Source organism: Mobula hypostoma, chromosome X1, assembly GCF_963921235.1.
Source record: "Mobula hypostoma chromosome X1, sMobHyp1.1, whole genome shotgun sequence".
NCBI lineage: Eukaryota > Metazoa > Chordata > Chondrichthyes > Myliobatiformes > Myliobatidae > Mobula > Mobula hypostoma.
In genome coordinates, this window is record NC_086128.1 from 26,081,743 (window position 1) to 26,094,262 (window position 12,520).

Sequence of the window (12,520 nt, forward strand, 5' to 3'; positions counted from 1 at the left end):
CTTGTACAACTGCAACATAATGTCCCAACTCCTTTACCCAGTGCCCTGACTGAAGGCCAAATGTGGTAAACATCTTCCTCACTACCCTGTCTACCTGTAACGATATCCCAGATGGGACCTCACCAACAATCTCTCCCATTCTAGAGAACAGCCTACACCTTTAACCCCAACCCCGTTATTCCCCATTGAACAGCACAACACAGGAGCACAATGTTAAACTAAATTAGTAATCAAATGCCCAACTAAATTAGTTCCTACTACCTACACAATGTCCCCATTCTTCCATTTCCTGCCTAACAGCCCCTTAAATGCCTCAACCACCAGCCTTGGCGGCCACCAATACACTTTATCATCATTATCATCATCAGGTGCCATGCCCAGTTTGAGCTTTGACTGCCATGGCCCACACACTCCTGTTTCGGGTCAAGTGGATCAATTCATTGGTATTCATTTCCAGTTCTCTGGCTGCTGTCTCCAAATACACTTTATACTCTGTGTAAAAAATACTTGCCCCTCATATCTCCTTTAAACTTCCCCTCTCACTTTAAATGCATTCCCTCTGCTATTAGTCATTTCCAGTCTGGGAGAAAGATACTGTCTGTCTACTCTATCTATACCTTTCATTATTTTATAAACCTCTATCAGGTCTCCCCTCATCCTCTGATGCTCCAGAGAAAAACGATAGACAATAGACAATAGGTGCAGGAGTAGACCATTCGGCCCTTCGAGCCAGCACCATCATTCACTGTGATCATGGCTGATCATCCACAATCAGTATCCAGTTCCTGCCTTATCCCCATAACCTTTGATTCCGCTATCTTTAAGAGCTCTATCCATCTCTTTCTTGAAAGCATCCAGAGACTTGGCCTCCACAGCCTTCTGGGGCAGAGCATTCCACATATCCACCACTCTCTGGGTGAAAAAGTTTTTCCTCAACTCTGTTCTAAATGGCCTACCCCTTATTCTTAAACTGTGGCCTCTGGTTCTGGACTCACCCATCAGCGGGAACATGCTTTCTGCCTGCAGCGTGTCTAATCCCTTAATAATCTTATATGTTTCAATAAGATCCCATCTCAGCCTTCTAAATTCCAGCGTATACAAGCCCAGTCGCTCCAATCTTTCAACATATGACAGTCCCGCCATCCCGGGAATTAACCTTGTGAACCTACGCTGCACTCCCTCAATAGCAAGAATGTCCTTCCTCAAATTTGGAGACCAAAATTGTACACAGTGCTCCAGGTGTGGTCTCACCAGGGCCCTGTACAGCTGCAGAAGGACCTCTTTGCTCTTGTACTCAATTCCCTCAACTCAAGTTTGTCCAACCTTTCCACATAGCTCATGCCCTCTCATCCAGGCAACATCCTGGTGAACCTCCTCTGCACCCCTCCTGTAATGGAGCGACCAGCACTGCACACAATACTCCAAGCGCTGCCTGAACAGAGTTAAATTATTAAGCTACAACACAACTACCTGACTCTTGAACGCAGTACCTCAACTGATAAAGGCAGGCATATTATACACCTTCTTTACTATCCTATCAACCTGTGTAGCCATTTTCAGCGACCCAAGATCCCTCTGCACATTAAAACGCTGTTAAGGGTCTGGCATTAACTGTGTACTAGTGCTTTATATTTGAGGTCCATGCATTCGTGGATACCAACCCCACCCTATCCCAACAGGTTGTCCTACTTTCATGACCCTTCCACATGCTCCCCAAGAGTGCTGGCAACTCCCGACCCTCACCAACATTCCCTCCTGATTTGGAAACAGTCCACACCTTTATCTCAATCCCTGTTAAATAGAGATCCTTGTTCCTGGACACCAACACTACTGCCCTCCTTTCTGCAATAAAGATCAAGCTCCCCCTGTAGTCCTGAATCAAGCCTCACACCTCCCCTCCCTGCCCCTCCATGTGCTTGCCAACACACTGCCCCATGGCCTCACCATTGGGTGTGCTGCCGGAAGTCACGGTAACACAGGACCTGTGCCAGCTCCACCAGATGCAGGGCACGCTCCAGCTCCAGATGGGCACCCGGCTCTTGGTCTGCCAGCTGCAGCAGGTCACAGATCACATTGAACCTTTCCTGGGCTGTGTCCACCCGCAGCCGCTTGTAGGCCTGCAGCTCCTCAGAGAGCAGCCCAGCCAAGATACAGGGATCCAGGTCCCAGGGCTCTAGCGCGTCCATCAACGTCCTGTGGACAGAGAGAGGCATTAGAATAGAAGGGTCAGTGAAATGGACTCAACACAAAGAAACTCAAACTTCAAACAATGGCGACTGAAACTGAAGAAGGGTGAATTTTCTGTGCTTGTCCGGCCACTGAGAGACATGGGTGAGGAAATGCATTTCAAATATTTTCGGATGTCGGCAGGTAGATTTGACGATTTGGTTCATCGTCTCCAACCATTTATTTCGCATCAGTGTATGCACAGTACACTCAGAGAATGGCAATCACCATTCGAGTTTTAGCTTCAGGTGGAAGTCAATAGGCTGTAGCAGCTAGCTACAAACTGGTGTCAAGCACAGGGTCCTCCATAATTTCGGAGGTCTGTAAAGCTTTATGGAAAGCATTGCAGCCAGAGTTCCTTCCCTGCCCTTCAGTCACCCAATGGGAAGCTATTGCAGCGTAGGAGGAAATGTGATGCTACCAAGCGGACCAATCACAGTTGTTGTGGTCTGCGACGCCGGAACACATAGTTACATTTTGGGAGAGGTGTGCATTAGGCTACAGCGTAAGGTTGGCGTAGAGTACAGCATAGGGCACGCTGCTATGCTGTACATTTGACGCACAAGCATAAATCAGCCTTAACACCACACACACACACACACACAGACAGAGGGGTCAGCGTAACACAACACACATATAGGGGTCGGCGTAATGTCACATGCACACACACAGGTCAGTATAACACCACACACACAGTGCAAGTGCAGTGCATGTACATGCATTAGATTGTGATGCCAGAGGTTGGCCTTATCGCACAAGAGTCTGATAACAGCGGGGTAGAGGCTGTCCCTGAGCCTGGTGGTGTGTGCTTTCAGGCTTTTGCATCTCCTGCCCGATAGGAGAGGAGAGAAGAGAGAATGTCCGGGGTGAATGGGGTCTTTGATTATTCTGGCTGCTTCACTGAGGCAGTGAGAAGTGTAGACAGAGTCCATGGGGGGGTGGGGGCGAAGGCTGGTTTTCGTGATGTGCTGAGCTGTGTCCGCAACACTCTGCATGTTTTTGTGGTCACGGGCAGAGCAGTTGCCATACCAAGCTATGAAGCATTCAGGCAGAATGCTTTCTATGGTGCATAGATAAATATTGCTAAGGGTTGACGGAGACATGCTTCAGCCCATTCCTTGAAACTATGCACCTGCAGAAGGCGAGGAGGGGGGGTCAGGGGGAGAAGAGGTGAAGGGAAAATGAAGGAGGAGGGAAAGGGTCCTACCTGAGCTGGAGCTCCTCGTCCCCATCTTTCACTGCCTCAGCCTTCAGGCTGACCCACAGAGCAACGGGCTCGGACAGGGACCCTGGACCCGGACAAGCTGTTGAGCCCAGCCACACGGTGACCAGGTCCAGGGCCAGCTGCAGCCTCCCCGCCTTCCGACAGCAGTCCACCAGCAGCCGGTAGAACTTAGGAACCTGTAGGGGAGTGACAAGATAGGAGAGAGGCAGGTGGTGAGGGCTAGTCTGATGGGGCAGCGAGAGACAAAGTTGCATGGTCTGATCGGGAAAGGGATGGGAGCAGTGGTCCAATCAGGGAAGAGTGGAGTGGTGGGGAGCCCGACTTAGGCAGATGGGGAGAGGAGACAGGATAGTCCAACAGAAGGGAGAGATAGAGCGGGGAGGGGGGTCGGTAGTCTGACATTTTCCATATAGTCAGCATAATACTTTATCTTTTTAACAGAATAACCATCGGTCTTCCCAGCACTAAAATGTCTGATTCCTGCTTTAATTGCTGCAATGTCCACTTTCTTGTGCTGCCCATCCCCACTCAACATTTATCAGCACCACAGGTTCTCATATATGGTTTCTCATACTTTGCAATAAATTCTTCAAGTTGTCTCCAAAGCATCTATCCTTTCTACATTGTCCTTGACAGTGCTTAAGGACAGAGAGAAAGTTTCATGTTGTGTTTTGTCCAGTCATAAGTCTCTTAACTGGGTGCGGGCACGGTGCTTTGCTTCCTTGATCCGCTTTTTAGCTTAATGATTCAGTGGAGGGCGGCAGAGGGGTTGTGGGTTACTGTGTAATCCAATGGTGAAGTGAGTGGGGGGGGAGTGGGAGAGGATAGATTGTGGGGAAGGTGGGAGAGGAGGAGTGCAGTGGAAGACAGAGTGGACAGCCACCCCACCTCCTTGGGACTTACCCGATCCTGGGGGAGATATAAGTACCAGAACCAGCCAGGTAGAGGTCCCTCCATTCCCAGGGCACGGGCCACCTCTAGCGCCTGTGGGAACAGTCTGTAGCTGTAGAACCCGTAGACCAGGTTGTAGACCCGCAGGGCTGTGGGGAACAGAATGCAGGTCAGCCATTAGAGGTAAGAGATTCATACAAGACGTAAACACTGTTGCCATATATCGGACTGAGGGCAGAAAACGCATAGGAAATGTCTATGCCAGACATCATGTCAGGGACAAGGAACTCAGAGAAGTCTCCTGTGCCAGATATTCTGCAGGGGACAGGGAACGTGCAGGAAGTGCCTGTGCCAGCTATCAAGCCGAGGGCAAGGAGCACGCAGCAGGTGCCTGTGACACACATCCTGTCGGGGACAGGGGGCACGAAGGGGGTATCTGTGACAGATATTACGCTGAGGGCAGAATGCACACAGGAGGCATCTGTGCCTCCACCCACCCATCTTTCTCATTACCTGGTCTTACCTATCACCTGCCAGCTTGTACTCCTTCCCCTACCTTCTTATTCTGACTTCTGTCCCCTTCCTTTCCCATCCTAGTGAAAGCTCTCAGCCTGTAAACTCAACTGTTTATTCAATTCCATAGATGCTGTCTGACTTGTTGAGTTCCTCCAGTATTTTGTGTGTTGCCCAAGATTTCCAGCACCTGCAGAATTTCGTGTGTTTCGGTCACTCTGTTTACAAAGGACTTAGATGGATAGGTGGATAGCAAATCCAACCCTACATCTCCCTGCGGTTCCCAACTCCACAGCCTAAGCTCCATCCACAGGGTGAAAGACAGCCCCATTTGCCTTTCCCACTTACCTGTAGCACCCGCGTACTCAGACAGACCCTCCTGGGTCAGCGCCATCTCCACCTCCACCATCGTCTTCACCATATCATGACAGGAATCCGCCAAGCATTGGGCCTCTAAGGGATCTTTCTCCTGAGAGAGAGGAATATGGGAGAACCAGTCCTCGCACTAAATACTTTATAACCAGTTACTTCACTATTTTATTTTAGATTATAGCAGTGGAATAGAACATATTCAGTCTACACTGCAAACACACACTTAGCCTGTTTGAAGCATTGAGGATTCTTTGTGATACAGTGGGCTCTAACTCATCAGGATTAAATTTAAAATTAAATAATATTTTCCAAGTAATTCAGAGTCAGAGAACTACAGCACAGAAACAGGCATCTAGTCCTTGCTGAACTGTAATTCTGCCTCGTCTGCACCTGGACCATAGCCCGCCATACCCCTCCTGTCCGTGTACCTATCCAAAATTCTCTTGAATGTTGAAATCAAAACCGCATCGACCACTTCTGCTGACAGCTCGTTCCACGCTCACACCACCCTCTGAGTGAAGATATTCTCACTCAGGTTCTCCTTAAATATTTCACCTTTCACCCTAAACCTATGACCTACCAAGAATCCGGGGATCTTTAGAGATCTGTATCAAACTGCCCTACGTGGAACTCTGTCAAAGAGCTTTACTGAAGTCCATATAGACAACACACACACACTGCCCGTTTCAAAATAAAACTGCAGATGGCTTGAGAACTAAAATGTTGGGTGGAGAGATTCAATTGCAATGGTCTGGGAGTGTCTAATGTCTCTGGGCCAGTACTCGATGAAGACGAGATGGAAGGGATCTCATTGAAACCTCTCAGATATTTAAAGCCTGGACAGAGCAGATGTGGAGAGGGCATCTTCATCAATAGGAAACTCCAGGATTCAAGGGACGTCAGAATGAAGGGACGTCCCTTTGGAACTGGAACAATGAAGAATTTCTTCAGCCAGAGGTGGTAAATCTGTCAAATTAGTTGTCACTGAGGGTGGTGGAGGCCAAATCATTGAGATTGACAGGTTCATGATTGGTAAGGGAAACTGACTGTTACAGGAAGGCAGCGGGAGAATGGGGATAAAAAAAAATAGCCGTGATTGAATGACCTAATTTCTGCTCCTATATCTACTGGTTTAGGGAACGGAGAGAGACTGCAGGTATGTGGGGAGTGGACAGAGCGGAGAGAGGTGAATTGCTGGGGGCGGGGAGCGGTGAGCAGATGGGGGATGTGTCATCATTACCTGAGACTCCATTAGGTAATCATACACACTGCTGGTGAAGCCTTCCAAACTCTGATAGCACTGTTTCCACAGGGGAATCTGTTCCTGAGCCCGATCCACCTGCGAAACACGGTGGGAGACACCATTAATGAGTCCTGGTGGAGAGAAGCAAGATGCACCACTGACAATCAGCCCAACCCCTCCCAGGCCAAGCTGAGCACAGCTGCCCAAAGGACAGTGAAACAGCTTGGTCAGCCTGTGCCAGCCAGCTGAAAGGAGATTCAACTAGGCAGACGTCAGAAACCACTCACACCAAGCAGCAGCACCCCCCCCCCCCACCACCACCAAAGCAGGAACAGAGCCCCTGCTCAACCCCCTTCACCAAGACAGTGCATTGCTCTCCTCCCGCCACCCAGGAACTTTCCTCATCCATCCTCTCACATCTTTTTTCTTCCACTGACTCCTTCAACCCCTATCCCCTCCAATTGTGCCCATCTTCTCCATTCTCTCTCAACTACCTCAGCCCTCACTCCCACCTCCCTTCTCACAAGAGGTAGGCAGAGCCTCAGAAAGGTTGCCATCCCTGGCAAATCCTGGGCCAAGAGGATCCACCCACACTCGATTCCTCCCTCCCTTCTCCACTCTCTCCAGCTTCCCTCTTCACCCCCTCTCTCCTGTCCCCCTTTGTGCCCCACACCCTCCACCCCATAACCTCCCTCTCTCCCCTCCAACTCTGTGCTCTCACTCACTCTCCCTCTCCACATCCTACCTCCATGCCACCTCCCTGAGCACTTCCTCCCCTCCCCTCCCCACCCACCCCCCTTCCTCACTCCTCTCTCCCATCTCTCACCTCCTGTGTCAGCAGAGGGAGGTAGAGCCGGAGGAAGGCAGCCAGCCTCAACAGTTCCTGGGCCGAGAAAGGCTCCTTCCGCCCCCTCCTTGCCTCTAGCCCAGCTGCCATGGTCAGTTGCCGGCAGCCCAAGGCCAGGGCCCGCATCTCATCCCAGCCTGGAGCCGCTCCCACCGAGCGCAGCAGCTGCTTGGCCTGGTCTAGGGTCTCACTCCACCCCAGCCCCGGGAGCCTCATCCGGGCCGCTAGCTGGCAAAGACCCAGGCAGGCCCCAAAGTGGGGCAGGGCGCTGGAGGGGAGGAGCTCCTGGGCCCGGGAAAGGGTGTCCAGGGCCAGCGAGGGATGACCAACCCGGCACAGGACTGAGCAGCAGTGGGCGGTCAACTGGCAGAGCAGGAAGGGGCTGCGACCAGTGGAGTCCAGCGTGGGCAGCAGCCTCTCCTCGAAAACCCGGGCCAGGTGCCCAGCCTGCCCCTTGCTTGGCCAGCCACCACCCTTCTCATACAGGCTGCAGGCCAGTGAGAACTTCCCAAGCAGTGGGCTGGGCCACGATGGGCCCCCCTCTAGGAGGGCCAGGAACCGGAGGGAGCTCAGTCGCAGTGTCAGGGCCCGCTGGTAGGGTCTGCCTCCACCTTCCTCTTTTGCCTCCTCCTCAGACTCTGCCCTCTTCCACAGCACACTGAAGCTGTTCTTGGCCACCGCCTCGTAATCCCGGGTGGAGCCACCACTCCCAGCGCGGCAGGAGGCCAGGTCCTGGTACAGGTGATCGCACAGGGGCATGCAGCAGTCAGCAGAGGCGCCAGCAGCCGCGGCTGCTCTCAGCAGATGGAAGAGCAGCCGCTCGGCATAGAGCGGTTGGGCTGGTGGACTGCCCGAGGCCCGGTAGCCCTGGTAGGCCAGCTCCCCCAGTCGGCTCAGGCTATCGGGATGCCTAGGGTCAGAAGCGCCCTCGCCCAGCCGCTGGATACAGGCCCGCAGCACTCGGTCACAGGTAGCCCGGTTCTCAGCACTCTCTCTCGGCTGTTCCAACAGGCTGCGCAACGACTCCTGCAGGGGGGAATTGGAATTGGTTTATTACTGTCACACATACCGAGGTACAGCAAGAAGGTCCTTTTGCATACTGTTCACACAGATCAAATCATTACACAATGCATTGGAGTAGAGCAAGATAAAACAATAACAGAATAGTAAGATGTACCTGGTAGGGCTGTGAAAACCTGTGCCAACCAACTAGCTGGAGTGTTCAAGAACACCTTCAATCTCTCAGTTCTGCATTCAGAGGTTCCCTCCCATTTCAAAAGGATGACAATCATACCAGTGCCCAAGAAGAACAGGGCGAGCTGCCTCAATGATTGTCACCCAGTGGCACTCACATCTACTGTGATGAAGTGCTTTGAGGTTGGTCATGGCTAGAATCAACTCCTGCCTAAGCAGAGACCTGGACCCTCTGCATTTAGGTCTACAGCGGATTCAATCCCACTGGCTCTCCCCTCAGCCTTGGGTCACCTGGGCAATAGTAATCCCTACGTCAGGCCGCTGTTTATTGACTGCAGCTCAGTGTTCAACACCATCATCCCATCAGTACCAACCAACAAGCTCCAAACCCTGGGCCTCTGTACCTCCCTCTGCAACTGGATCCTTGACTCTCAAACATCTATAAATTTACCAATGATACAACTGTAGTTGGCAGAATTTCAGATGGTGATGAGGAGACATACAGGAGTGAGATAGATCAGCCAATTGAGTGGTGTCACAACAACAACCTTGCACACAACATCAGCAAGACCAAGGAATTGACTGTGGATATCAATAAGGGGAAGTTGGGAGAACACACCAGTCCTCATCGAGAGATCAGCAGTGGAAAGGGTGAGCAGTTTCAAGTTCCTGGGTGTCAGCATCTCTGAGGATCTATCCTGGGCCCAACATTTTGATGCAATTATGAAGAAGGCACACCAGCATTAGGAGTTTGAGGAGATTTGGTATGTCACCAAATATTCCAGCAAATTTCTGCAGATGTACAGTAGACAGCATTCTAACTGCTTGCATCACCGTCTCGTACAGAGAAACCACTGTACAGAATTGGAAAAAGTTCCAGAGGGTTGTAAACTCAGCCAGCTCCATCATGGGCACTAAGCCCCCCTCCCACCCAGAACTGAGTTAATCTTGAAAGGTCGATGGACACGTGGCCAAGTGGTTAAGGCGTTCGTCTAGTTACCTCAAGGTTGCTAGTTCGAGCCTCAGCTGTGGCAGTGTGTTTGTGCCCTTGAGCAAGGCACTTAATCACACATTGCTCTAGTTTGTGCAAGGAGTGGCGCCCCACACGGACTTCCAATCTGCGTCTTGTAAGGCATGAAAATGCCCGGCGCAGGCCTCTCGTGGTCTGAGTCGACGTTCCCTCCCCTCGCTGAAAGGCCGATGCTTCAAAAAGGTGGCACCCATCACTAAGGACCCCCATTATCTCTTTTCTCATTGCTACCGGAGAAGAGGTACAGGAGCCTGAAGACTATGTTTTAGGAACAGCTTTTCCCCTACACCATCAGATTTCTGAACGGACAATGAACCCATGAACACTACCTCACTATTTTTGCACGACTTATTTAATTTTTATATATTTCTTAATGTAATTTATAGTATATTCTATGTAGTACACTGTACTGATGCCCCAAAACAAATTTCATGACATGTGTCAGTGATAATAAACCCGACTCCAATTTTAACAGAACGTAGGATAAAGTGTAACAGCTACAGAGAAAGTGCAGTACAGGTGCAAGGGACACGGTGAGACAGATTGTGAGGTCAAGTCAAGTCTAGGAGGCCATTTAATGGTCTGATAACAACAGGGCAAAAGTTGTCTTTGAGTCTGGTGGTATGTGCTTTCAGACTTTTGTACCTTCTGCCCAGTGGAAGAGGAGAGAAGAGAGAATGTCCGGTGTGGGTGGGATCTTTGATGATATTGCCTGCTTTACTGAGGCAGCGAGAAGTGTAGACAGAGTGGCTGGTTTCTGTGAGGTACTGAAGGTGGGGAGAAGGTATCAGGGTCGAGTCTGTCATCACACACGCAAGTGGACACTACATATTAATTGCAGGACCCTTAACTGTGTTGATGTGTAAGGGATCCTGGTATCCAAGTCCACAGTTTTCTGAAAGTGGCCATATAGTTTGAGAGGGTGGTAAGAAGGCATACGACACACTTGCCTAGGAACTGAGTTCGATGTGTCAGGAAGTTATAAAATTCTGCTCAGGCTGCATCTGGAGCCTGAGCAGAATATCTTATTGAATATTGGAGCAGGCTCGACAGGCCAACTCCTGCTCCTGTTTCTTATGTTCTAAGATACTGGGCACTTGGAAATGTTAGCGAGGATGTGGTAAAGGAGTTTATTCTGGACAAGTGAGAGGTTGCATTTTGGGATATCAAATGCAAGATAGGGAAGTATACATTAAATGACATCATTGATATGCAGAGAGATCTTGGGGTCCAAGCCCATAACTCACTGAAAGTGGCCACACAAGCAAATGTCATGGTAAGGAAGGCATATGACATGCTTTGCTTTTTATTAGTCCAGACATTGAGTTCAAGAATCAGAAATTCCATTACAGCTTTAAAAAAAAAACTCTGGTTCGTCCCCAGTGTTCAATTTTGGATGACTCATTGCAGAAAGGATATAGAGACTTTGGAGAGGGTGCAGGATGCTTCTGCTGATCAGCATCAATCCAGAAGGATGCTACCTGAATATAAGGTCATGAGCTATAAGGAGAGGATATATTGAGTGGTGGGTGGCCTTTGACACCGAGTCTGACAGACAGACACACAAATGTACAGTGAACGGAGGAACGTGGACAGTCAGGCAAAAGTACTAGTTTAGTAGGCAATAGTGTCCATCACACTCCTAACCCACAGATGGTGGAAAGACCTCTGGGGTGTCAGGAAGTGAGTCATCAGCAGGGGATCCCCACCCTCTGACCTGCTCCAGTTACCCACTATGTTGCTCTACCAAGTTTGTGTTTTTAATTTCTATGTTTTTTCTTGTCTCCATATGCTTTTCACAGACATCTGCCAAATTTCAACTAACATAGTTCTCCCATAATCTGCCATGCACCCCTACCTTCACTCCCCCAACTTCACTGGGCAGAGAAAGGGTTACAGCCAGGGGTCAAAGCTCACAGGAAGGGGAGAGGAGCCAAGGTCACAGCTCAAGGAGAGGGACAGCGAGGGTAATATGAACTGGCTGGGCTCCGTGAGGATTGAGGCAAGAGTCAGGGTTTCAGTGTAGGGGTCAGGGTTCAGTGAGAGCCAACACAGGGGTCAAGGTTCAGGAAGGGAAAGGCAAACTGGAGTTTAATGAAGGGGAATAGGGATCAGAGATATGGTCTTAACAGTGAGGCCTCGGACAAGGTAGTGTTAGGGTTCAGTGAGGATGAACACAGCGATCAGAAGTTAAGAGTCACAGTCGTGGTCGGGATCAGTGTTCTGAGAAGGACAGAGTACGAGGTTGAATACGGAAGGATTCAGCCAATGTAGGGATGGCGGCGGCACCAAGGCTCACCTGCAGCTCGGCCCGTAGCCGGTCACAGTCCCGCGGGCTGCCAGTACGGCGCCGCAGCTCCGCCATGCTCACCATCTCCCTGTTAAGGTCCACAACCGCCCGCCGTTCGTCGTTTGTCGTTCAAAACCACCCGCGCTCGCTTCAGCCAATTACAGAACGTGCCCACACGCCCACGTGATGCAGCATGAGCCAAGCTTCCGCCAATCATAGTCGCCATAGCCCACGTGACACCACCTTCTCCGAGCACCCGCCAATCGCAGCACGGTCCTGGGGGATGTGTTGTAACCGCCTTCCGTCGACTGTCCCCGCGCCCCGATACGTCAGGCGGCCAGCGCAGGCAATAGCCAATGAGAGCCAAGTTCCTCAACACCTTCCCAAAGATACCACCAATCGCAACCAGCAGTCTGTCCTTGGCCAATCACAGATTGTGGAAGCAAAACTGCGTCCTCCCTGCAGCAAGATGCCCGCTCTTAACGGAGAGCCAATGATCTGACTTACCATGTTGTCCTGTCTCCTAAACCGCTCCCAGCGACATACAAAACGCCTTTCCCCAGCATGAGGGCTGCTCACTCGCACACTGTAACAAGCGATATTCCCTATTGCTTGATAAATTCCCCCCAGCCCCATTGCCGAGTCAGGGTGGTGTCTTGGTTTCATTTTCTAACCAATGCCTTGGGGGC

General features: G+C 50.7%; 1 protein-coding gene across 1 annotated transcript in view; it reads right to left on the reverse strand.

Moving 5' to 3' along the window:
• The window catches only part of espl1 (extra spindle pole bodies like 1, separase), a 52,097-nt gene extending 40,124 nt beyond the window's left edge, over window positions 1-11,973 (reverse strand). The window contains exons 1-7 of the mRNA XM_063037807.1: window positions 11,841-11,973; window positions 7,297-8,343; window positions 6,468-6,566; window positions 5,204-5,324; window positions 4,355-4,491; window positions 3,434-3,627; window positions 1,945-2,193 (exon numbers count right to left, since the gene is read on the reverse strand). Coding sequence (XP_062893877.1) covers window positions 1,945-2,193; window positions 3,434-3,627; window positions 4,355-4,491; window positions 5,204-5,324; window positions 6,468-6,566; window positions 7,297-8,343; window positions 11,841-11,915 — 1,922 coding nt within the window. The 5' untranslated portion in view covers window positions 11,916-11,973. The remainder of the gene's footprint in view (window positions 1-1,944; window positions 2,194-3,433; window positions 3,628-4,354; window positions 4,492-5,203; window positions 5,325-6,467; window positions 6,567-7,296; window positions 8,344-11,840) is intronic.
• Window positions 11,974-12,520: the final 547 nt, after the last annotated feature.